The sequence below is a fragment of the Portunus trituberculatus genome, chromosome 12 (assembly GCF_017591435.1).
Source record: "Portunus trituberculatus isolate SZX2019 chromosome 12, ASM1759143v1, whole genome shotgun sequence".
NCBI classification, from domain to species: Eukaryota; Metazoa; Arthropoda; class Malacostraca; order Decapoda; family Portunidae; genus Portunus; species Portunus trituberculatus.
Genome location: NC_059266.1, coordinates 1,003,039 through 1,029,635, shown reverse-complemented (window position 1 = coordinate 1,029,635; position 26,597 = coordinate 1,003,039). Strand labels below are relative to the sequence as shown.

The 26,597-nt window shown below is 48.1% G+C and overlaps 1 protein-coding gene and 1 long non-coding RNA gene across 3 annotated transcripts in view; both read left to right on the top strand.

Annotated features, from left to right (window-relative positions):
- The first annotated feature begins 291 nt into the window (after positions 1–291).
- The window catches only part of LOC123502875 (muscle LIM protein Mlp84B-like), a 29,929-nt gene continuing 3,623 nt past the window's right edge, over positions 292–26,597 (top strand). The window contains exons 1-17 of one of the 2 annotated variants that reach the window (XM_045252159.1): positions 292–429; positions 4,093–4,223; positions 4,816–4,972; positions 9,580–9,697; positions 11,907–12,003; positions 16,931–17,012; positions 19,352–19,475; positions 19,638–19,816; positions 20,320–20,458; positions 20,635–20,813; positions 20,944–21,258; positions 21,437–21,575; positions 21,864–22,042; positions 22,537–22,684; positions 22,980–23,170; positions 23,529–23,745; positions 25,187–25,534. In XM_045252159.1, the coding sequence (XP_045108094.1) occupies positions 4,109–4,223; positions 4,816–4,972; positions 9,580–9,697; positions 11,907–12,003; positions 16,931–17,012; positions 19,352–19,475; positions 19,638–19,816; positions 20,320–20,458; positions 20,635–20,813; positions 20,944–21,258; positions 21,437–21,575; positions 21,864–22,042; positions 22,537–22,684; positions 22,980–23,170; positions 23,529–23,745; positions 25,187–25,522 (2,715 nt within the window). In that variant the 5' untranslated portion in view covers positions 292–429; positions 4,093–4,108 and the 3' untranslated portion in view covers positions 25,523–25,534. The remainder of the gene's footprint in view (positions 430–4,092; positions 4,224–4,815; positions 4,973–9,579; positions 9,698–11,906; positions 12,004–16,930; positions 17,013–19,351; positions 19,476–19,637; positions 19,817–20,319; positions 20,459–20,634; positions 20,814–20,943; positions 21,259–21,436; positions 21,576–21,863; positions 22,043–22,536; positions 22,685–22,979; positions 23,171–23,528; positions 23,746–25,186; positions 25,535–26,597) is intronic. The other variant, XM_045252160.1, reaches the window with a different exon arrangement.
- On the top strand, positions 12,010–12,933 carry LOC123502878. The gene is made up of 2 exons (XR_006674247.1): positions 12,010–12,167; positions 12,213–12,933. It is a non-coding gene; the product is annotated as an uncharacterized LOC123502878 (long non-coding RNA).

Sequence of the window (26,597 nt, the reverse complement as noted above, 5' to 3'; positions counted from 1 at the left end):
AGGGCAGAGTCGGGTAGGGTCGGGTCACGCCAGACTCAGGCCCCATCACTGCCCCCCACATGACATCGTCCATAATATTAGCTACGGTGGGCGATCGCAGGCGTTGGCGGTGCGGGGCGGGGCGGCGCACGCCTGGTCTGCCCTACGGGGGGATGGGGGAGCAGGCCTGGCACTGCCCTGCGGGGGGCGGGGCGTGGGTCGTCGCCCACTGCTCGCCCCGTTCTCGAGGTGGCTTGCACACGACACAATCGCCGAGGGCATGGTGCCGTGTGCACGGTGGTATTTCGAGCGTCGGCGGGCGGCGGCGTCACCCAAGAAAATGTGGAGCGGCGCTCACTTGGTCCTCAATCGTAATAAGGCGAGGAGTCGAGAGGCAGTGTCCATCCGAGGAGGAGAGAGCAGCTCCCGGCCCGTGTAGCCCGTGTGAAGGTAGGACGCCCGCCACCAGTGTCCAGGCCACGGGTGGAGTGGACTTAGTGCTTACAGTGTTGTGTTCTTGGGACTTGCGACTGTGCTCACGGATACCGCACGCAGCACACAGGAAGTGTCCGCAGGGATGAGGCCAGGCGGTGCCGCCCTCACATCTTGCAGGATGTGTCCCGTGCAGGCTTTGCCCCTCACGCATCCCTCCCCCTCCCACTACTCACTCGAGCCGCCTGTCAAAGCGCCACCGTGGTCACCTCCTAAGGAGTAACCAGTGATGACCAGCCCCTGTGAACGCCCAGCGCGTCTTCCCGAGGATGGAAAAGTTCCGCACCGGCTGTCCCCTCGCCCCTCGCCCCTTGCACGCCCACACCCCACCGCGTATTCATGCGCGTACATGCAAGTTCACGTGTATACATGCACGTTTACATGACCACATTCACTCTTGCCATCCACTCGTGGAATCCCAAACACTGCATACACACACACACACACACACACACACACACACACACACACACACACATGCTTACGGGGATTCATGTACGTCTTTTAAAAGCTTATTAAAGCACTTTGGATGTAAGTAGCTATAGGGTGTGTGTGTGTGTATGTGTGTGTGTGTGTGTGTGCTCCACCAAGTAAATCCACGAGAGATAACCAACATCATGTCCCCGTCCGTGAATTAATGGTGCCTGTTGCTTGCACCTTGCGAGTCGAAGCAAAGATAACCTTTAAGTGCTAAGCCTCAATAGGGAAGAACCGATCACTGTACAAAATGGTGATGGTGAAGGTTTATTGCATGGAACATAGTGGTGAAGTAACGCAGTCTTGGTGCTTCACTCAGGCGTCTGTGTGAGTGAAGCACCGAGGAGGCCAGACAAACCTCACGCCTCCCTCCCGACTCCAGCCGCTCCAGGCCACACGCACACCTTGATGGCGGCGCCACGAGGCTGCCATGAGGCGATAAGCGTCACCTGGCAGGCAAGGAGTGCGGGAGGCGGGAGGCGGGGGCAGAGAGAGAGAGAGAGAGAGAGAGAGAGAGAGAGAGAGAGAGAGAGAGAGAGAGAGAGAGAGAGAGAGAGAGAGAGAGAGAGAGAGAGAGAGAGAGAGAGAGAAAGGGGGGGGGGGCCCCGGACTCCCAGCGTTTCTTAGAAGTTCCAAAGTGACAAGAGCAAAAGAGAAATCAAAGCTTGACTCAAAATTTTCCGACAATAAATATTTTCTGAACTCGCAAAGCTTGAAGGAGTCCAAGTGGAAAAGAGAGACGCTTGACGGACTGGCCTTGAAACCAGTAGACACCACGTGGTTTCTGACGTCAAGTGAACCTCGTACAGTTATACCATTAAAGCAGACAGACTGAAAGCGGAAAGAGACGACCCTGAAATCTAAAACAAAACATGAGGGGAATGACCTCCGCCTCGACTCTATAGTTCATGCAGCGAGAGAATGAAGGACGAGATAGTTGCCTTGGAAGAACACGAGGCTGATGCTCTCTCAGCCAACTCTCACACATAATTCAGAGCGGCCTTCACCTCGGCACCTCAGCTCTCTGCCATTGCTCACTTGATTATACCCTCATGACGCCACACGTTGATTTCCTCTCGTTGTTTTCCATAATTGGCCACATGAGCAAATCAGGACAACTTTTTATTTCCCTTATATTCCCTATACGGGCTGGCTTTCTTCAAGGAGACTGACCAGATAAGACTTAAAAAATGTACTACCTGGTTATTTATATTGTTTGTATTTGTCACACTTATTTTTATACAAATGTGAGCAGCAGGTAGTAGTGAACCAGATATTACATCACCTGCTTATTTTCACTCATAACTCCTGGCCTTGTTCTTTACTGCGAACAAACAAGAGTAAATTATATCATTTCTTTACTCAGATTTTGACTCATTCTCGCCAAATTTTTAGTCTTACGGACATTAATCACCTCGTTACCTCCACGTGGGTTCCAAGGTGCAAGCTTATATAGCGGGTGACGAGTGGGCGTGTCCGGTGTGTGGGTGAGATGGGCGTGGGTATCCCTGCCCTATAAGATTCCTGCACAGCCTCACAAGCAGCCAGTGTACAGCTCACGCCGACAAAGGCAGGTTGTGTGGAGAGTGGTGAACCTGGTGGTGCTGTGTTGTCTCGAGGGAGCCGAGAGTGTTGTGTGTGCCGTTGGTGCCTCGTGACTCTAACTGGTGAAGCAAAGTCAAGAACAGGCAAGATCTGGTGAACAGACTTAGCCGCTGGTCGCCCTATCCTCTGGCTTCTTTGTGCCGAAAACAAGCTACACGTTGCCTTTCTCTCTCTCTCTCTCTCTCTCTCTCTCTCTCTCTCTCTCTCTCTCTCTCTCTCTCTCTCTCTCTCTCTCTCTCTCTCTCTCTCTCTCTCTCTCTCTCTCTCTCTCTCTCTCTCTCTCTCTCTCGGTAAAGGCCATGTAATGGCAGCAAACACGAGGCCTCCCCACGCCCCACCTCTCCCAGTGTGGGAGAGCACCACGGCCTGGCTGGGCGGGGAGGCGGGGCCTGTGGGGGTGCATGAGAAGCAGGAGAGGCAGGCAGACCTGGGCAGGTGAAATTCTGGCAATGGTGGCGAGTCCGGCTATTATTGGACGGTGCCCCGCGGCCAAAATTACCTGTCATCTGGATATTGGCCAGATCTTGCCCCGCCCCGTCCCGCTCTTCCCGCCCCGCCCCGCCCCAGCACTGCCCGCTTACCGAAATATCAGCCAAGTCTCGAAGAAGTCAAATGTAAACTAATGCACTTTGGCAGCAGTTCCGTGAGCAGGGAAGACAAGCAGAATGACGCGTGTGGTCTGCTTGATTGATCCTGATCCGGTGGTCCGCCCAGCTCCGTCCCGCCCCCCCGCCCCTCCCTGGCCTGCCACACCCTGGCCTGCCCTGCCGGCCACCAGGAAGCCATTGCTTCCAATTGCACGACCACCCAATACCTGCAAAATACACACACACACACACACACACACACACACACACACACACACACACAGACCCTGGGATGCTGGGACGGTCACCAAGTGCTGAGGCTGAGGGCAGCACATCACCTGCCAGTCACTGGACACTGTGCCAGGCAGCGTTGAACCTCGCTCAATACATGTATGAGCACAGCACTTCTGTGTCTCCTGCCGCACAGCACCGATAGCAGGCACAGCGGTTCTGTGGTGGACAAATCTGCAGGTGCTGGTGGCGGCGTTACTAAAGAGTGAGCAAGTCATCACAGCGCCATGCAGCGCTCATACCCAGGCAGGCAGCGGAGTTCCTAAACCCGCCTCAACATTTGGAGAACAAAGTTTTATCCGCACACTCCGGGCTCCTCTCTGTGTTGCAGGCGCAGGAAGGCCGCAATGCAACTTTTGGAATTTCTAAGTGTATTCTTATTGTTATTCTCATTTCCATTGCAGCACATCAGAAATTACATTTGCTTTCAATTATACTGCAATATACCAATTATTTTTCTTTAAATCACTGTTCATGGAAATGTGAATAAAAGTACGTTTACGGGTATCGATGATGTGTGTGTGTGTGTGTGTGTGTGTGTGTGTGTGTGTGTGTGTGTGTGTGTGTGTGTGTGTGTGTGTGTGTGTGTGTGTGTGTGTGTGTGTGTGTGTGTGTGCCTGCGCTTGTGTATACAGAGTGCTGAGTAGTGTCTCCTCCGCAGGACAGTCGCCACAGCCATGCCATTCAAGGCTCCTCCCACTCCCAAGTGCCCAAAATGCGGCAAGTCCGTGTACCACGCCGAGGCCCGAGTGGTGGGCGATATCTCCTTCCACAAGGAATGCTACAAGTGCAGTAAGTATCCGCCTAGTTCTGCCCCTCCTACCACTACACTGTGCACATGTACACTGCCATAGTACTTGCATCTCACACTATTCCTCTTTCATTGCATACACAACTGCATTCACGCATTCACACCTGCATTCTCAAGTCTTTCCTAGTATTGAACTGTTTCTAGGATCAAATAATATTCATGCCCAATATGTAATGTAAGACCTATTTCGATAGCCATTTCGATAGCATCTCTCACAAGTATTCGCACACACTGCCGCGGTGCTCGGACTTGTACAAATGTTAGATATCAAGTGTCAACCAAACACTGTAGGCTCCTTATTACAAACTGTTCCCTAGTACTGCCACATCTCATTACAACTAAAAAGATATCTTGAACCTGTCGCTTCCCAACTATCACCTTAGCATACTAGTACCAGTCTGTATTACTGTAGTACCTTAGCGCACTCTCAACCACTACTTGGTAATACCTACCACACCCCTGGAGCTACCGCTCACCTCCAGCACCCCTGTACCTCCAGCACCCCCTGTAGCACTAGCACCCCTGTAGCACTATAGCCCGGGGCTCAATGGTCGCCTCTCCTGTCTCCTGCAGGCATGTGCAATAAGATGTTGGACTCCACCAATAGCAACCTTCACGAGAATGTGCTCTACTGCAAGACCTGCCACGGCCGCAAGTTTGGCCCCAAGGGCTACGGCTTCGGCGGTGGCGCTGCCGGGCTCAGCATGGACACCGGCTCTCAATTCGAACAGTAAGTTTTCCCGCCCCTCCCTCGCCAGGCAAGGCACGGCGTGGCCCGACACCTGCCTTGTGGCACAAACTAGAGCCACCGGGCCGGCTGCCTGGGGGTCACTAGCTGGCCACCAGCCATCACACACCCTCCCCTTCTTCCCCTGTCACTCAGCCACGTCCAAGTCACCCAACAGGCCGTGCCGCTGCGTGTAGTGGTTGGAGGGGAGGGGTGACGTGAGCCCCTCTCAGCTTCCCTCCTGCCCTCCCTGATATCCCATACCGTCATGCAGTGTGGTGTTAGAGTGTGTCCCGGACAGGCCGCAAGGGTGCTGATTCCACCACATCAAACCTCACCATGGCTCTCATGGTGCCACTCACATTATCGCGCAGGCACACACGTTCGCGAGCGAACACACACACACACACACACACACACACACACACACACACACACACACACACACACACACACACACACACACACACACACACACACACACACACACACACACACTCCCTTGGGCCGCTGCGGACACACTCTGGGCGTCACGATGTATTGCATCATGGCGGCGTCATCACAACGAGCCTAACCTGAAAACACTTTACGTATTTTTATGTTCGCTATCATGTCTCCTTCCTTTATTATCTACTCATTCTCTTTAATTATGACCATCATCATCTTTTATCATTACTATTACTATTATTATTACTATTACTATTTTATTATTATCATCATTTTATTATCGGTTCCGTTTTATTTAATTCATTCCCTCTTAATCAGAGGATAGAGGGCCTTTCTCACCTGTAATCAATAGCCATGTAGGTGTGTCAATAACTACAAAGCGAAACTTCTCAATTGGTTACCTGTGAGGGGTTTGGGTAGGTGAGGTTCCCTCGCCAGGGCCGCGGCGGTGGTGGTGGTGGCGGCGGCCGCTCCTCCCACCCACACTTCGGCCAAGTCAACTTTCGTTCCTGCCTAACCTACAATAACCAGTTGGGAAGTTTCCCTTTCTGATATAATACTGCAGCTCCAGGAAGCTTCAGGCCACTGACGAGTGTTCCCCCTTCCTCCCCACAGAAAGGAGTAATCGCTCTCCTACGCCTCAATATCCAGTCATGAAACTCAAAGCGTAGAGCTCAACCATTAGCACAAGGATCATAGGTAGTGGCCGGATGACTGCCGTCGCCATGGAGACCCACATCAAAATTCATTGATCTCTCTTTCTCCTGAGCCTCACTCAGGCATCACTGTCTGTCACTGTCCTTCACTGTCTCCAGCGCCACGGCAACTCCAGCGCACCACAGGATAAAATTAACACCATTAAAAAATAACACACTATTAGGATCATAAAGTTCGAAGCCCAAATAAATCAAAGGCTATTGGCAGACACGCTCTCCGCCTCCAGCTCTCGTCCAGACGCCTCGCGCACCATGCCTCATGCCTCATGCCTCACGCTGCTCGCTACCTAGCTGCTAATGGCTTCGAACTCGCCTCTTTACTGCTGTTGACGCTTATTTCCGAAACGACTCCTGCAGGAGCGGTAGCGGCGCCCTTTCCGTTCGGTCCGCGGGGGACGCTGCTGTGGCTGCGTCACCCCGCGAGCCTAACACAGGGGCGCCGCACCGCCTGCCTCAGGAGGAACGAACACGATTCAGTGCTTCTCGCTACGCTCACTAACCTGGTGGGTGGCGACCGAGTCTCGCTGATCTCAAGGGGAGCCTAACCCCTCCCTGAGCACCCGTCGGCCACACGGGGCGCCGCCCTTCACGTGCCGCTCACATTGGGTTCAAGTCACCCACTACGCTTATTATATTTTTTTATTCTTTTTTTTTTGCAATGCTAAAGCTTTATTTTTTTTTGCTTATAGTGCTAACTATTTTTATACGCGCTGTCAACGTTCCTAATGTAATTCTGGAATATTTTTATAGGAAATATACGCCACAATGAAATTCATTTTTGGGTTTTTCCTTCCACCACTGACTGAATGGTCTGAGTGTGGCGGGGGAGGTGCCCCCCTCCCCTCGCCCCCACCGCGCCACACACACACAAACACAGTAAACCTCCTCCTGTGCATGACCTAAAGCCACACCGGCGCCGCTTAGCTCTCTAGTCTGACTGGGAAGCAGAGGTGTTGTGTCAGTAGTCCCAGACGAAGGTGGAAAGGTAACAGCTTCAGGCGGTGAGGCAGCCGCCGCCACTCACCCTCTAAACAGGAGAACGCCCTCTAACCTCTGATTGAACTTTAAAGATGTAAATAGTTCAAACTTTATATATAAAAAAGAGAACTTAAAGCCATTAACAATATTTTGATTCAAGGAATGAGACCATAATTGTTGCAAGGACTCTATTACAGGCCAGGCCCATCATGTTGTTGTTGTCGTTGTTGTTGTTATCACCCCCACCACATTCAGTCCCTCACTGATAGAGTAGCTCCTCGCGCCTACCTGTTATGTTTCCACCTTCAAGACGCAACACCTCAGAGTTCAGAGAGCAAAGGTGACGCCAGCGACTCCCACTCAGGCTCACCACCCACATCTGCAAACAGCCACACCTGTACACTGTTACACCTTAGCCACACCTGTACACTGTTACACCTTAGCCACACCTGTACACTGCCACATCTTAGCCACACCTGTACACTACCACACCTTAGCCACACCTGTACACTGTTACACCTTAGCCACACCTGTACACTGTTACACCTTAGCCACACCTGCACACTGCCACATCTGTACACTAACACACCTTAGCCACACCTGTACACTGCCACATCTTAGCCACACCTGTACACGGCCACATCTTAGTCACACCTGTACACTGCCACATCCTAGTCACACCTGTACACTGCCACACCTTAGCCACACCTGTACACTGCCACACCTTAGCCACACCTGTACACTGCCACACCTTAGCCACACCTGCACACTGCCACATCTTAGCCACACCTGTACACTGCCACACCTTAGCCACACCTGTATAATACCACACCTTAGCCACACCTGTACAATACCACACCTTAGCCACACCTGTACACTGCTACACCTTAGCCACACCTGTACAATACCACACCTTAGCCACACCTGTACACTGCCACACCTTAGCCACACCTGTATAATACCACACCTTAGCCACACCTGTACAATACCACATCTTAGCCACACCTGTACACTGCCACACCTTAGCCACACCTGTACAATACCACACCTTAGCCACACCTGTACACTGCTACACCTTAGCCACACCTGTACAATACCACACCTTAGCCACACCTGTACACTGCCACACCTTAGCCACACCTGTACAATACCACACCTTAGCCACACCTGTACACTGCTACACCTTAGCCACACCTGTACACTGCCACACCTTAGCCACACCTGTACAATACCACACCTTAGCCACACCTGTACACTGCCACACCTTAGCCACACCTGTACACTGCCACACCTGTAAACTGCCACATCTTAGTCACACCTGTACACTGCCACACCTTAGCCACACCTGTACACTGCCACACGTTAGCCACACCTGCACACTACCACACCTTCACACTGCCACACCTGTACACAGCCACACCTGTACACAGCCACATCTTAAGCAAATCTACACCTCATGATCCCATACACACACACACACACACACACACACACACACACACACACACACACACGAGTGAATGTCAGCTGGTTGTCCTAAAAAAGAGGTCATGAATAAAGAGGAAAATATAAGTACAAGTGAAATAAAAAAGAAAATAGAGACAAGAAATGATAATGTGATGAGTGATGGTGCTTAGATCTCCATATATGGCTCAGACAGACAGACAGACAGACAGACAGACATAGAGATAGACAGACAGACAGACACTACACAATACATTTAACAAGCTTTTAACACATCTTACTTTACATACTTATCGTCATCACCACCTTCGCATCATCACACACCACAGTACATTACTACATACTACTACTACATCACCACTCACTGCTCACCACACACCATAACCACATATAACGTCATCACACTTTCCCACATCCTCACACACCGCCACATACTCTGACACCGCAACACCTCACATCACCACATCACTACACTCACACACATACAACATCACACATCACCACACACCACCGTACATCTACCATCTATGCACCACACATCACCACACCACCACCACCGACACACACCACTAGGACACGTCATCACACACGCGCACACTCACCACAACCACACACCAATGACACATGAAATAGAAAATCCTAATAAGACTTTGAGAGAGAGAGAGAGAAAAAAAGAGAGAGAGAGAAAAAAAAATAATAAAAAGGCTAGACTTCCAACAATGTCTCTGAAAGATGAAAAAGAGCAAGGGAAAACATAAGAAAAGGGAGAAAAAGGAAATATAAATAAAAAGAAACAAAATTAAGAAGTTCAAGAAGATGGAAACATAACTTGAGGCACAGAGAGAGAGAGAGAGAGAGAGAGAGAGAGAGAGAGAGAGAGAGAGAGAGAGAGAGAGAGAGAGAGAGAGAGACTTTCGCTATGCCTCACCAAGAAACCACCACCACCACCACCACCACCACCTTCCTCACCACCACGGTCACCACCACCTCTGGGCTTGTCTCCAGATACGGGCGGGACGACTATGTTAAGCCATACAAGGCCCCACAAGCCAAAGCCGGGGAAGGCTGTCCTCGCTGCGGGGGGAAGGTGTTCGCCGCTGAGGAGATGCTGGCTAAGGGCAAGGTATGTGCTGCAGAAGGCGCTGAAGAAGGTTTTATAATTTTTTTAATGGGTTTCGAGAGGTTTCATAGTGTTTCAAAGAGTTTCAATAGGTTTTCAAGGGTTTTAGAAGGTTATAAGGGAATTTTAAGGGGTGTCAGAGTTTTCATGGTTTTTAAAGGGTTTTCAAGAGGTCTCAAAGAGTTTCAGTGGCACTTTCGAGTGTTTCAAAGATTTTCAAGGAGTTTAAAAGATTTTCAAGGGGGTTTCTAACATTTTCAAGGAGTTTTCAATGAGTTTCAAAGGTTTCCAATGAGTTCCAAAGACTTTCAGCGGGTTTTGAAGGATTGATTTCAAAGGATTTTCCAAAGTTTCAATACGTTTCAAAGATTTTCAAGGAGTTTCAAAAGGTTTTTAAAGGGTTCCAAATATTTTCAAGGTGGTTTCAAAACATTTTCAAGGAGTTTCAAGTAATTTTCGATGGTTTTCAAGAACAGGCTTTAATCAAATAAATTTCAAGGGATGGAGAGAAGATTTTCGTGGAGTCTGATTAAGAGTAAGAGGTTCTACGTAGATTCCAGGTTTCAAGGCGATTTAAAGGAACTACAAAAGCTTCAAGAGTTTTCAATCAAGTTCTAAAAGAAATTCCATGAGTTCTCAGTGACTTTATATGGTTTTGTGAGGACGCTGTGTGAGTTTTGTTTTAGGGCAAGGGGTTCTAAATCTGGAGTTCACGAATACCTTAGGGGTTCACAAGAAGATTTCCATGGGTACTTAGATGGCTGATCTCATAATATTCCTTGCTGTACCATCGCATATTGAGTTAGTATCAATCACTAAATCAGCATTCTGTTCGATGTCAAATTATTGGTTTTATAACTCAAGTGGTTCTTAACGCGGGAAAAAAGGCTGAGAATCCGTTTTAGAGTAACAAATCTAAGAAAATTCTAAATATATGGAGGGGGAGAAGGGAGGAAGAGAGGAGGGGAGAAGGGAGGAAGAGAGGAGAGAAGTAAGGAAGGGAGCAAGGAAGAATATAAGTAAAAAAGTAAGGAAGAAAAGTAGAAAAATAGTGTTCACAGAGAGAGAGAGAGAGAGAGAGAGAGAGAGAGAGAGAGAGAGAGAGAGAGAGAGAGAGAGAGAGAGAGAGAGAGTTGGCAGTGAGCGGTGAGGGGAGAGTGAGGGGAGAGTGAATGATTATGAAGTATACTGACGACAGGAAGTGTTTGGCGGGAGGAAGGGACGGGAAGGGAAGATGAGGATGGGAGGGAAATAGCGAAGAGAAATAAGAGTGAGAAGAAAGAGGAGAAAGAGGAGACGGAAAGAAAGGGAAGCAAAAGAATGAAGGAAAAAAAAAAAGATCGGGACGGGAGGAGGAGGAGGAGAGAGAGAGAGAGAGAGAGAGAGAGAGAGAGAGAGAGAGAGAGAGAGAGAGAGAGAGAGAGAGAGAGAGAGAGAGAGAGAGAGAGAGAGAGAGAGAGAGGCCAAAGGAAGAGAAACGAGAGAAGATAGAGACAGGAAAAGGACAAGAAGAAAGATAGACAGAAAACAGGAAAGGGAAGAGACAGAGAGGAGACAGGCCTTGTTATCATGAGTGTTTCTCCTTTCAGTAATATAGAAATCTTGTAAATCAGTCACTGGAACCGCAAAAACACCCTTGAAAATACGTGGAGCTTCAACTCTACCCTTTGCAAGTTGTTTCAGAATATGGACGAAGGATAAGAGTGCTTTTCTCATTAATAATGCAGAAATCTTGTTCATCTAAAAACTGGAACCATAAAAAAACAATTCTATAATTCTGTACTGCTTCAAATAGAGGCTTTGAAAGTGTGGAAGTGTTTCAAAATGCGCAGAAATCATGTTAATTCCTTCAGTACTGGGAAGCATTTCTACCTTGAGTTTGGGCATGATTTGGCGATTTTATCTACACTAGGAAGAGTCTATGGAGGTCAAGAGATTAATAGCCAGATTCTTCACTATTTCAATCCCAACATATGTTTCTAAAGCTGTATAAAATTACCAAACAGTAAGCAGATTAAAACATGCCATGGTACAAAAAATGGTTAATCTATCGCTAAAATCATTGAAAATCATTGAAAACCCTTGTAACTTCAACTAGATCCTTTGAAAGTAGTGGAAATGTGGAAGAGAAGTCAGAATATACTGCCTAACATAACCTAACCTAAGCTAATCACACGTAGCCACCCTCCCATCACACACCTCCTCCTTCCAGATCTACCATCGCACCTGCTTCAACTGTAAGAGCTGCCGCAAGCCCCTAGACTCCGTGGTCCACTGTGACGGCCCCGACAAGGAGGTGTACTGCAAAGGTGAGCTACGGGGAGGAGGATGACTAGTGTGAGGTTAGGTTAAGGTAAAACTGAGAGGCTGAATGTAGTGTGACGTTGGGTAGGGAAGTCTGGTTAGGGTGAAGCTGAGAATCTGGCTGTGTGGTGAGGTTAGGGTGAAGCTTAGGGCCTGACTAGGGGATGAGGTTAGGTCGTGTTAGGGTGAAGCTTAGGGCCTGACTAGGGATGAGGTTAGGTCGTGTTAGGGTGAAGCTTAGGGCCTGACTAGGGGGTGAGGTTAGATTGTGTTAGGGTGAAGCTTAGAGCCTGACTAGGGTGAGTGAAGTCATGTTAGATTAAGTTAGTGGTTTAATTAGGGGGTGAAGTTGATTGGTTGAATAGTTGAGCTGAGGTTATATTAATGCTCGGTTAGGCTAGGGTGAAACTGAGAGAGGTAAAGTCATGTTAGACTAAAGGATGAGTTTTTTTTCTACTTTTTAATGCAGGAAGGACAGCTGGCCAAGGCAACAAAATATATAAAAAAAAAAAAAAAGGCCCACTACGTTGCCAGTTTCCTAAAAGACATGGGAGTGATTTATTAACGAAGGGATGAACGTAAAGATAGAATAGCGTTAAAAACAATTGATTACTTAAAAAAAAAAACTACACTAAGATGAAGTCAGGTTAGAGAGAGAGACTGACTAATTAAGGAGATGAGAGAAAGGGTGAAATGATGGTCATGGTAGGTTGAAGTTAACTGACTGACTGAAGAGAGACAGACTAGCGTGAATCCAGGTTAAATAAGGATGCAATTTGACTGATTAATGAGAGAGAGAGTATAGGTGAGGTGATGCCAAGGAGAAAATTGATAGACTAAAGAGAGAGAGAGAGAGAGAGAGAGAGAGAGAGAGAGAGAGAGAGAGAGAGAGAGAGAGAGAGAGAGAGAGAGAGAGAGAGAGAGAGAGAGAAGAGGAACGAGAGTGTGAATAAGAAGAAATAAGAAGTGAAGGCCAAGAGAAGATGAAGGGAAGAGAAAAAGGGGAAGACAAACAGAAAGGAGGAACAAGGAAGAATAAATGAAGGAAAATCAACAGAAAATAAATCAAAGAAGAGGGAAATGAAAGCAATGGAAGAGAGAAAAGGGGAAAAGGAAAAAGACAAGAAGGGAATGAAGAGAAAAAAAAACAAAGAAACTAATAATAAAAGACAGACAAGGAAAGAAAAAATAAGAAAAAGTGAAGACAGTACTAAAAGACAGAAGAGAGAGAAAGGATGAAAAGAAAAGAAAGAAAATGAAAATGAAAGTAAAAAAAAAAAGACAAAGAAAGAAAAAATAGTGAAGAAAACTATTAAAAGACAGAAGAGGGAGAAAAGATGAAAAGAAAAGAAAGAAAAAGAAAATGAAGAAAGTAACAAACAAGACAAGCGGATAGGCAGACATACCAACACACAGTACCGGGATAGAATTAGTGCCAGAGCCAACACAGCGCCAAGTAAGTGCCGAACGAGGCCACTGTCCACCACACACACACACACACACACACACACACACACACACACACACACACACGGTAATTTTAGCTGACAGGGACTGATGAACGGGCACGGGGCTGTGGAGGAGGAACACAAGGGAATACAAAGGAAGTGTGCATACCAGAATCCCTATTAGTGGAGAAGAAACACAAAGGAATACAAAGGAAACGCTCATGCCAGGAGGATTATTCGTGGAAAAAATGAACATAAATTAATACAAAGGAAGTGTAGATACCAGAATGTCATTTAGTCGTGGAAGAGAAGAACCACAAAGGAACACAAAGGAGAAACACAAACCAGAAGAGCTGTTACTCGTGGAAAAGAGGGAACTCAAAAGGAATATAAAGGAAAACAAGGAAAAACAAAGGAATGCAAATAAAAAAATCACATACCAGAAACCTTAATAGTCGTGAAGAAGGAACACAAAGGAATACAAAGGAAAAAACACACTAGAAGACCTATTATTAGTGGAAGAGAGGGAACACAAAGAAATACAAAAAAAAAACATGGAAAACAAATTAATAGAAAGAAAAACCACATACCACGAGCACTAATAGTCGAGAAGAAGGAAAACAAAGGAATACAAAGGAAAAAACACATACCAGGTCCGCTATTAGTCTTCCTGTACACAGCCGAGTACCCACCATTACTTCTCAGAGCGGTGGAGGCCAGGAGGGAAGCCAACAGCACGAAAGGATGAGACGGAAAAAAAAATGAGAAAAAATGTCCGTCAAATCGCCAATCTAAAGGTCGCTCAGTACACATTTCTGAAATATTTAGGTAAATTACCCTTGAAATTCCTGGGATTACTCCATACTTCCCTCTCGCAACGGTTCAAGTCACAGTAAGGGAGTTGTAACCCACCTTACATGAAAAGAATTTATAAACAAAAAGAATAGAAGAATAGACACTGTATTATTAAACAAACACCCTCAAGAACAGTAGCGAGTAGAAAAACAACAAATCTCTCATTCACAAACACCTACTGGTTATTTTCCTTTACAAACTGAGAAGGGAAGGTAAATCGTTGACTTGATAATCCTACACCAAGGCTCTTCTAGCATTGAATTATTAAGCAAACCACATCAAGAACAGTATCGGATAGGAAAAACTTATTACTCATTCACAAACTCCTACTTGTAAACTGAGAAGGGAATGGAAAACGTTGACAATCTTGACAGTCCTCTTTTAGCATCGTATCATCAAGCAAACAACATCCTCAAGAACAGTATCGTGTAAGGAAAAAAAAAAAAAAAACGTATCACTTATCCACAAACTCCTTGTACTTGTAAACCATGCCTTGTCCGAGGGTCTTCACGCGCACGGGTTCGAATCCTGTCCACGGTCTGAGTGTAGGTTGGCCTTCCTCACTTGCGGCAATGGTTTCGTACTGGGTGGGCTTTGAGATAGGAGATACCCCAAAAAGTATCTCCTTTAGCCCATAAATTCCTGTGAAAATTCCATATGGTATAAATAAACAAAAGTTGACGACAATCCTGACAATCGTATTATGAAGCAAACACCCTCAAGAACAGCATCGTGTAGCAAGAGCCGTATCACTTATTCACAAACCCCCACAAGTTATTGCCCCCTTGTAAACTGAGAAGGGAAGGTAAAACGCTGCCTTGAAAATCTGACACCGGGGCTCCTCCTGACCGGCCTCTCCTCTCGTGTCTAATTGTGGCATGAAAATAAGTGTTGTCTTAAACTCTTCCTGTGAATTCACTTAGGTTAGAAGGCTGTTTGTGTTGTTGAGAGAGGAGACAGAAAGATGAGGAAGAGGAGGAGGAGGAGGAGTACACGAACGAATAGATAGAAAAATTAGTAAAGGGAAGAACGACTAGAAAAAATAATAAACGTGGTCTTGCAATGAATTTAGTTTAGGAGTTTGTGTTGTTGAGAGAGGAGAGAAAGAAGGATTAAGAAGAGGAAGAAGAGGAGGATGAAAAGTACATGAGACAATAGATAGAAAGACTGGCTGAAGGAAGGAGGAGGAGGAGAAGAAGAAGAAGAACAAGAACAAGAACAACAAGGAGGAGGAGGAGGAGGAGGGAGGAGGAGGAGGAGGAGGAGGAAGAGGGGCACTTCCGTATTGTGGCAGTGGGTATGTTAAGCCAAGAGCAGCGGGCAACCCTCTTCTCAAGTTGTATTTATAGAGATACCCACCTTCCTCTCTCTCTCTCTCTCTCTCTCTCTCTCTCTCTCTCTCTCTCACTTGTTTCAGCTTTCCTTACATCACTGCTACCATCCTCCTCCTCCTCTTCCTCCTCCTCCCTCCTCCTCCTCCTCCTCCTCCTCCTCCTCCTCCTCCTCCTCCTCCTCCTCCTCCTCCTCCTCCTCCTCCTCCTCTTCCTGAAGTACATGTAGAGGAAGTGCAAAGTATGAAAGAAATTGTTTTGAAGGTCAAGAAAAAGGAAATGAAAGAAAAATATGCTTTCTATATATTTAAGTTCCTCTATTTTTTTTTTTTTTTCTTTGGGAATGAATGAAAGGAAAGAAAAAAGTTAGTTTATGATATATTTCTTTCTTTAGTGTGTGTGTGTGTGTGTGTGTGTGTGTGTGTGTGTGTGTGTGTGTGTGTGTGTGTGTGGTGACTGACGGTGATGTGTGTACAGTGAGAGAAAATAGTTATGTAAAAGGAGGTGGTGTTGTGTTGGTGGTGATGATGCTGGTGGTGGCAGTGATGGCGGTGGTGGTGATAATAAACGTGTCAAAGATGATGATGATGATGATGATGATGGTGATGATGATGATGATGATAATGATGATGGTGATGATGGTGATGAAGGTTGGAAAAATAGTGAAGGTGATGACGGTTCCACTGAAATAATGATAGTGAACGCGCGTATTTAAAGAACAAGAACAAGATGATGATGATGATGATGACTTTATGATGATGATAATAATGTTGATAGGGAAATAGCATAGTCTGTGTGTGTGTGTGTGTGTGTGTGTGTGTGTGTGTGTGTGTGTGTGTGTGTGTGTGTGTGTGTGTGTTTCCTGGTTGGCTGGCAGAAGAGTAACACACACCGTTTTCTTCACTCCATATTTGGCCTCCATCCGGCCTCACCTCCCTCCCTTCCCTCCCTCTTTCTCTCCCTCCCTCATTCTTCTCCCTTTTCCCTCTCACTCTTTACTTATTCTTCTCTCTTTCCTCTCTATATACATTTCTCCTTCTCTCTCTCTCTCTCTCTCTCTCTCTCTCTCTCTCTCTCTCTCTCTCTCTCTCTCTCTCTCTCTCTGAACGGAACATTCTTTACTAATGAAAAACAAGAAACAAATTCCACAACACTTATTATATCATTCCTGTGTGTGTGTGTGTGTGTGTGTGTGTGTGTGTGTGTGTGTGTGTGTGTGTGTGTGTGTGTGTCGCCTCCCCTACTGACGGTGCTTCTATAAACTTCTCTCTCCTGACGGTGCCTTTCGCCCTGTACAGTCTGCTACGGCAAGTCATTCGGTCCCAAGGGTTACGGGTTCGGTTCTGGCGCCGGCACGCTCACCTGCGGTTATGAAGACGCGTAAGTGGCCAAGAGAGGCTCATCTGCAAATCTCAAGCGCCTGCCCGCCTCGCTCTTCCCCGTGGCGAGATTAACAAGGCTCCAGGAATTAACACCACGCCAAGAATTAACCCAAGCGCAACTGAAATAACTGATAACTCGATAATGCTGTTTGATTAATTAACTCGCAAGTCTTCTGTTTATTTTCACCGCTTCACCGCCGCGTTTATGGCTCATGATCTTTAGTGTTGCTGTTCTTCAATTCATGTGGTTTTATTTTAGGAGGAGAGTTGTGTTTCAAATGTTATTTTTTTTCTGTAATCTAACATTGTTTTCTTATCTGTTGATTTTTTTTTTTTTTTGCTTCGCAGGCTTTTGAGGGATTCTAAGTGTGTGTGTGTGTGTGTGTGTGTGTGTGTGTGTGTGTGTGTGTGTGTGTGTGTGTGTGTGTGTGTGTGTGTGTGTGTGTGTGTGTGTATTTCATCTATTTATCTATCTATCTGTCTGTCTATCTATGTGCTTATCTATCTGTGAATTTATGAGTAACTGGGCGTCTACATGCGTCTGTCTGCCTGTGTGTGCGTTTGTCTGTGTGAAGGCACGAATAAATGCATCTTTATCAACGTGTGTGTGTGTGTGTGTGTGTGTGTGTGTGTGTGTGTGTGTGTGTGTGTGTGTGTGTGTGTGTGTGTGTATTTCATCTATTTATCTATCTATCTGTCTGTCTATCTATGTGCTTATCTATCTGTGAATTTATGAGTAACTGGGCGTCTACATGCGTCTGTCTGCCTGTGTGTGCGTTTGTCTGTGTGAAGGCACGAATAAATGCATCTTTATCAACGTGTGTGTGTGTGTGTGTGTGTGTGTGTGTGTGTGTGTGTGTGTGTGTGTGTGTGTGTATCTGTGTGTCTGTGGGTTACACCAGCTTAGCACAACATAACACAGGAACAGCGGCAACAGGTGAAGTACATGATGGCAGTACACAGATATAACAGGTGTACTTAAGCCATCCTGACCTCCACCTGCTGCCTCTGGTCCCGCCGGTGTGCTGTGAGGGGCTGTCACTAACCTCGCTTCTGCTCTCCCCGCCAGTGTGTTACGGCAAGAGGTTTGGTCCCAAGGGTTATGGCTTCGGCCACGGCGGGGGAACCTTGCAGTGTGATCCGGACTCGTACGTTTAAATACTAATGGAAATGTTGCGCCTGCGTCTTTCTTATCTTACTCTAGTTGCTGTTTTTCTTTCTGTTTTTTAGCTGTAGTTATCATCCCGGTTTTTTTTTTCTAGTTCGTCTTCATTTTCCTTTTTATCTAGTTTTGTTTTCACTTTTTTTTCCTTTCATTTCTTAGTTTTTTTTTTTTTTTGTCACTTCTAGTATTTATTTATTTTTTTCCAGTTTTTAGTCGTAGTTTTCATGTTCCTATTTTAGTTTCTGTTCATGTTCTTGTTCTAGTCTCCTTCGTGGCCCTCGTTATTGTTCCTTTTGTCCCTAGTTCTATTTTTGTTCAATTCTTAGTTGTAGTTTCCTCTGTTCGTAGTTCTAGCTCTCTCTCTCTCTCTCTAGCATGGCACCATTCTTTTTTTTTTCCTGGCTAATTTTTTTCCACCAATTAAACCTAACGATGTGCTTAATCCACTAACAAACTGACAAAGGTACAGTGGATACTCTCTACTTTGATCATTCATTTTAACCAAGGCAGCTTTCAATAACTACAGGAGTAAAGTAAGCAATAGATGAAGTATTTGTGTACATCAATTCCTGTGTCATCTTTTCCAATTCACTAAACTTGATCATAATTTTCTCTCGTTATTTCGTATAGTGTTCAGTGTTAGAAAGTGTTGTGAGGTTGTTACTTTCTTTTTGTTATTATTGTCATTATTTTTTTCAGCCCTATCATGGCAATACAACTTACACATTACCTTACTACAACTATAACTACTTCTAATAGGGTATACCACCACTTCGCCTTCTCGTATCACTGTTGTCACCATCTCTTCCATAGCCAAACCTTCCCACCATCACTAGAGCAGCTCTCCATCACGATCCCGCCACCACGCACCATCATAGCTACGTACAGCCTGCCACCATCACTTCTTGTCACCATAAACATCCCTGCCATCATCACATCCTGGCATCACTTCACTACTTCGCTATAACTCTCACCATGTAACTTTTCACTATCACACCTCACCACTAAAAGGCACCATAACTATGCTCACCATCACCACGACAACCCCTCATCACCACAACTGTCACCACAACACCAACACAAATCACCACACAATATCCCTAGCCGCCGCCACAACCACCACCACCACCACCACCACCACCACAATAGTAACCCCCTTTCCCTGGCTGCAGTGCGCCCCTGGTCAGGCCTCACGGCAATCCCGACGCCGTGCTGCCCGTGCTGGAGGGTGAGATTCCCTGCCCTCGCTGCGGTGGCCGCGTCTTCAGCGCCGAGATGATGATGGCCAAGGACAGGGTGAGTGAAAGAAAGAGAGAGAGAGAGAGAGAGAGAGAGAGAGAGAGAGAGAGAGAGAGAGAGAGAGAGAGAGAGTGGGGGGGAGCTGCATTAGGACTGGATATCTATCATAATCTCTATTACAATGCTAACCAGTAACGCCCTCCATTCCGGTCCCCGCAGCCTTTCCACAAGAAGTGCTTCAAGTGCAGGGTGTGCAAGAGGCCCCTCGACTCCATGACCCACTGCGACGGCGCTGACGGCGAAGTGTACTGCAAGCTGTGCTACGCCAAGAAGTACGGACCCAAGGGCTACGGCTTCGCTGCTGGCGGCGGCGGCGTGCTGACCGCCGAGAACATCCCGTAAGTAATTCAGTACATTCAGTATATTGAAAGGCTGGCGTGTGACCACCGCCACGCGCTCTGTCCTTGGGCACCTTCAGGACTAATACTGAATGGCATGTGGAACGTTTGACAGGTCACACCACCAGGTCACGGCGAGTGAGGGAAGGCACTGGGCAGTCTAAGGTTCTGCTCACATATTTACATAAACAACAGCACACTGTCTCGCTGCACTCGTGTCTGTCCACTATTGATGCCCAGCGATCCCTTAACATCAACCATTGGTAGCCCTTCACACCAGCCACTGCTAAGAGGAAAAATTCAATAGTTATCCATTATTCTGAGTCCAAACACAAAGGAGGAGAAGTAGGACACAGCCCTGTTCCTTTCCCTTTGCCAAGTGTGTGAGAAGGCAGGTGTAGCGGTCTGTGCTTCACCCTCACCATCACCACCACACACACACAGGGGAACGGGAGAAGCATTGGGGACGTGGTGGCAGATAAATCACAAGGTTTGTGTTGCAGGGGCGGCGAGACCATGTCTGGCGTCAACCCATGCTCTGCCGTGCTGGACGTGAGCAAGATCAGGGCCGAGGAAGGCCAGGGCTGCCCTCGCTGCGGCGGCAAGGTGTTCATGGCTGAGGAGATCAACGCCAAGGGCAGGGTGAGTGTTACCGCGTTGACTGGTGTGTTGAGGTGACGCCAGGCACGAGGGAGTAGTGAAACAAAACAAGCTATATAGTACCTAAATATTTGTTTTTTGTATATTTCTGTAATCTTTCTGATTCCCACGAGGCACTCTCCTCTCCCCGCCGCCTCACACTTCTCCCCTACCGGCAGTCCTTCCACAAGCGGTGCTACAACTGCTGCCATTGTCACCGCCCCCTGGATTCCATGGTGGGCTGCGACTCTCCTGACGGCGAGGTGTACTGCAAGCTGTGCTACGCCAAGAAGTACGGACCCAAGGGTTACGGCTTCGCTGCTGGTGGCGGTGGCGTGCTGACCGCCGAGAACATCGTGTGAGTACCGGATATTGATGTACAGCAACAAGCAGTCACCGAGTTGTTATAGAGGCTGTGGCCACAACACAGCCACAAGGCAACTGGTGCAGTGCGCTTGTATCAAGGTGTTTTTGTGTGTGTGTTGCAGGGGCGGCGCGCAGGTGGTAAGCCAGGGCGACAGGGCCCGGCTGGATGTGAAGAAAATCAAGGCCGCGGAAGGCACCGGGTGTCCACGCTGTGGCGGCAAGGTGTTCATGGCTGAAGAGATGCACGCCCGTGGTCGCAGCTGGCACAAGAGCTGCTACAACTGCTGCCACTGCCACAGGCCCCTCGACTCCATGGTGGGCTGCGACGCCCCTGACGGTGAGATCTACTGCAAGCTGTGCTACGCCAAGAAGTACGGACCCAAGGGCTACGGCTTCGCTGCTGGAAGTGGCGGCGTGCTCACCGCTGAGAACATCCCGTGAGTAGTTCTACAGCGGCCACTGCTGCTGCTGTTGCTGTTTTTTTTTTTCCTCACCGTTATATGGGAAAGTAATAAGTACGCTGTGCTTTGTGCTGTCACCCACCAAACACCAGGAACACTGATGTCCCTGATAAGCCAAGTTAGGTCAGTTTCGTAACACTTTCTATCCCTGCAGCGGCGGCGAGGCACTCAAGGGCGTCAACCCATCCTCTGGTGCCATCGACACCACGTCCATCCCCGCCGCCCCTGGCCAGGGCTGCCCTCGCTGCGGTGGCAAGGTCTTCTCCGCAGAAGAGATGTTGTCCAGGAACAAGGTAACCACCGCTGCAGGTGTCACCCTCGCTGCTAACACTACATGACCCACGTGTCGTGATCTTCCTCTCCTGTCCACCACCATGCCCCATCCTGTCTCTGCCCCGTGCAGTGCCCTGTGCCCATGCTCCCAGAAAGGTGTTGTCCCTATAGACACTAAGCAAAGATCAGTACATCCTCTTCTCCCCTTAGTTCCCCGCCCTCTGCTCAGTGAGGCGCATCCCACACTTCTGCTTATTGGTGTCTCCGCTTCTCTCTCCTCACGTTAACCAGCGGCGTCTCCTCGACAGAGATGGCACAAGCGTTGCTACAGCTGCCGCGAATGTTTCCGTCCCCTCGACTCCATGGTGCTGTGTGACGCCCCTGACGGCGACATTTACTGCAAGCTGTGCTACGCCAAGAAGTACGGACCCAAGGGCTACGGCTTCGCTTCTGGCGCTGGTGGCGTGCTGACCGCCGAGAACATCGCGTGAGTTTCTATGCCTGAGAGAGAGAGAGAGAGAGAGAGAGAGAGAGAGAGAGAGAGAGAGAGAGAGAGAGAGAGAGAAATGTGTAATTCACCTCGGTCGTCTGCTGGTCACCCAGCCAGTCTTCCCCATTACGGAGCGAGCTCAGAGCTCATAGACCGATCTTCGGGTAGGACAGAGACCACAACACACTCCACACACCGGGAAAGCGAGGCCACAACCCCTCGAGTTACATCCCGTACCTATTTACTGCTAGGTGAACAGGGGCCACATATTAAGAGGCTTGCCCATTTGCCTCGCCGCTTACCGGGACTCGAACCCGGCCCTCTCGATTGTGAGTCGAGCGTGCTAACCCCTACACTAGGCGGTGTGTGTGTGTGTGTGTGTGTGTGTGTGTGTGTGTGTGTGTGTGTGTGTGTGTGTGTGTGTGTGTGTTACGTCTGTGAGTCAGGAGTGGCCACGAGACACGCCCCTCACAACTCCTCCCGGTGGTCAGGTGTGACGAGGACATGCAGACTACCGTGAAGAACGCGGCCTTCACAGTGCTGGACGTGAGCAAGATCCGCGCCAAGGAGGGCCAGTCACGCTGCCCCCGCTGCTCCGGCGCCGTGTTCCAGGCTGAGTCCATGCCCTGCAGAGGCCGCGTGAGTACCTCATTCCTTCCCGCTCAGGTGTTGTGGCAGCCGCACCACCAACCCTTTCCTGTCTCGCCTGAGCCAGCCCATAATGTTGTGATGAGTAGTCAGTCACTCAACGTTGCCAGCCACGGAGCTCACACACTCTAGATAGTCCTTGACTTTTTTTCAGTATTTTTATGTTGTCTAACGGCCACAATGCAGGCCATAGTGTGCCAAGCCAGATCTTACCCTACCTGGCACTCCCATTGCAGTTTTCAGCTGCCTCCAGAGCTCCTCTCACTAGCGCCTCTCCTTCCCATAGGAGTGGCACAAATCCTGCTACAACTGCTGCGAGTGCCACCGCCCCCTGGACTCCATGATCTCCTGCGACGCTCCTGACGGCGAGATCTACTGCAAGCTGTGCTACGCCAAGAGGCACGGACCCAAGGGCTACGGCTACGGCCACTGCCCTGCGCTCGTCTCCATCGGCACTGACGACGGCAGCCCCATGCCGTAAGTGACTTCGCACTTTTGTGTTCTCTCCCTCAGCACCCTCAGACACACGCTTCCTGCCTCCCTTCACCTTACCCCTCAACTCCTCCCTGTCTTCTCATTAAGGAATCACCCTCACCTGTCACAGGCCCGTGTTCAGAAACACTGCTCTCTCATCACCACTACTTTCCAAGGCTACATTGATGACTGGGCAGGCTCTCCAGAGTTTTTCTCCAGTTAACAATGTGAAGATCTTGCCAAGCTGTCACTAGAACCCGACCCTTCCATCACTGTTTGCTGAGAGTCGTCAGGATGCAGCGTGGAGGTGTTTCAGAACATGACCCACACACTCACCGCCTCTTCTTCCTCCTCCCCGCAGCACGGACATCAGGCAGTTCGGCTTCAATCCCAGGGACCCCAACGCCGAGGGAGCCCCCAAGCGCCCACAGGCCAACCCCAACGCGCCGTGGAGATCAGGTGGCGGCATCCCAGCGCCCATGGCCGGCGGCAAGCCCAACCAGGTAGAACCTCTCATTAATCTGCCGCAGCCTGTCCCCATCGGCTCGAAAATTCCCACGCCCAGAGGCTTTGATACGGTGAGTGTAGGATAAGAGGAACCCCCGCCACGCCACGCCACGCCACGCAACGCAACGCCCACACGCCCAGACAAGCCACGTCACTCCCGCACACGCCCACACATACGAGCCACTAAAATATGTCCAAACACGCCCAAACACACACGAGCCACTCAAAAAATTTTAAACACACCCAGACAAAGAAAAAACACACCCACACTTATCCAGACACACCCAGACACAGACAAACACACCCACGTACTTCCAGACACACCCAAACACAAACAAACCACACCCACATACCTTCAAACATGCCACACATCTTCAGACACACCCAAACACAGATAAACCACACCCATATACCTTCAAACACGCCCACACACCTCCAGACACACCCAAACACAAACAAACCACACCCACACACCTCGAGACACACCCAAACACAGACAAACCACACCCACACACCTTCAAACACGCTCAGACACGTTACTCCACCTGCTCACTCCACCACCACCACCACCACTACCACTACATTGACTACACTAACACTTTTATAGCCTGTCCTTTATATTTTAGTAGCTACCTTGAGCTTTACTGTTGATTTCTTATTTTTTTTTTTTTTATCTCTGGACTCTCAAATTGTAATACTAAGAATGTACTCTGCCTAACATGATTAATTCGCGGCTTGTTAAGATTGTGTTCATTCTGTCTGAGTTTTCTTGATCTTTTCTTTGGTAATTTTTTTTTTTTTCATTCTGGCTTTATATTAGTTTCTGCATTGTTCATTTGTCTATTGTTACTATTGCTATTCCTATTTTTTATGCTTCATGTTTCTTTATGCTGAATATAATAATGTCTACACTATTACTACTATCGCCAATACTGCTACCACTGTTGCTGCTGCTGCTTCTACTACTATTACTTCTTCTATTACTACTTCTGCTACTACTGCCATGATACTACTTGTTCTATAGTTCTGCTACTCTCTCTCTCTCTCTCTCTCTCTCTCTCTCTCTCTCTCTCTTTTACCATTTTATTTTCCTCTTTTTCCTTCTCTTCCCTCTTTCTTCCTCCATGTTTCTTATTCCTCTTTCTCTACCGTTTCGCGTCTTTCTGTGTCCTCTTTACTTTTCTTTCTTTAGCTTCACACTTTTATTTTCTGTTTCTTTCATTCTTCCTTCATCTATTTCCTTTTCTCTCATCACGCACCGTCTGTTACGTCTTGTGTTTTCATTCTTTCATTATTCCTTCTTTTTTCTTTCTTTTTTCCTTTCTTTCCATCTTTCGCACTTTTTTCACGCTGTTCTTCCTTTATTTCCTTCCTTCCTTCCTTCCTTCACGCTTTCTTCACGCCGTACTTCCTTCATAATACTGTCCATCCCACCGACACACACACACACACACACACACACACACACACACACCCATGCATGCACACACACTGACGAAGGCACGGCTACAGTCTGCAGGCCACTGGGGAATGGGCCAAGTGCAGGCTGGGACCGTGAGCCAGCAGGTGTCAGGCCACGCCACCGCCGAACTCAGCAGCAAGCAGGTAGTGGCTCAGCAGACTCAGCAGGTGAGTGGTGAGGTGCAGCACATGGCAGTGGCGGCCAGCAGCACCTCCCAGCACTCCGAGCAGCACTTCAGCAGCAGCAGCAGCAGCAGCGTGCAGCAGATTAAGAGCGTGGAGATGAGTCAAGTGCAGCAGCAGCAGGTGACTCAAGTTATGCACAGCAGCAGCAGCAGCAGCAGGAGCGAGGTGGTGGTGGTGGAGGGACAGGAGCACAGGGAGTAATGTACGAACTAGGTAATTCTCCCCTCCCTTTCCTCCCCTCCCTTCCCTTTCCATGTTCTCTCCCTCATGTCTCCTTTCCTCCACTCCCTTCCCTTTCCATGTTCTCTCCCTCATGTCTCCCTTCCTCACAATCAACATTATCACAGTATTTCTTTCTGTTCCCTCCTCTTCCTTCCCTTCCATGTTCTTTCCTTCTCTTCCTCCCCAGTTAACGTTATCACAATATTTCATCCTATTCCCTCCTATTTCTTCTCTTCCTCCCCCACGCTATGTTCTCTCCCTTTTCTCTCCAATATGTCACCTGATATCTCAACCCCTCCTCTCACCTCCCTCCTTTCTCTCAAATCGACCTTATCAGTACTCACCCTCCCCATCTACACCCCCTTCTACAATTCCACCATTTTACCCCTTTTCTCCATCAAACCTCCTCCTCCTCCTCCTCCTCTCCCAGTACTCTCCCTTCCCACCTTTATAATTCTCACTCCCGCCTTCCTTGCCTTCCTATCCTTCACACTGTCCCTCTCCTACACCTCTCCTGTCCCTCGGTGTAGAAGTACGTACTCCTTCGCTCTCACGTCTTACTTCTCTTGTCGCGTGGAGGTCTACTTGTATTGAATTTTTCGTATACTGTTCTCTTGTTATCATGTTTTCATCTTCCGTGCCTTCCGTTTCGTATCGGGTCTCTCTCTAGCTAGCGACCTCCACCCCGGCCACTGTTGCTCCGTGTTCTTTGACTGTAGAGGTAGTTGTAATAGCAGTAGTTGTTGTAGTAGAGAGAGAGTAGAAAGAAGTTGGGGTTATAGTATCAGCAAAAGTAAAACGATATTAGTAGTAGTAGTAATTGTAGTTGTAGTTGTAGTAGTAGTAGTAGTAGTAGTAGTAGTAGTAGTAGTAGTAGTAGTAGTAGTAGTAGTAGTAGTAGTAGTAGTAGTAGTAGTCATTTGTAGCAGCCATTATTAGAGGAGGAGGAGAAGTAGGAGGAGGAAAAGAAGAGGAAGTTTAAGAAAAAGAGTAGAGATGATGGAGGAGGAGGAGGAGGAGGAGGAGGAGGAAGGTGAAGAAAAAAAGTAGAGAT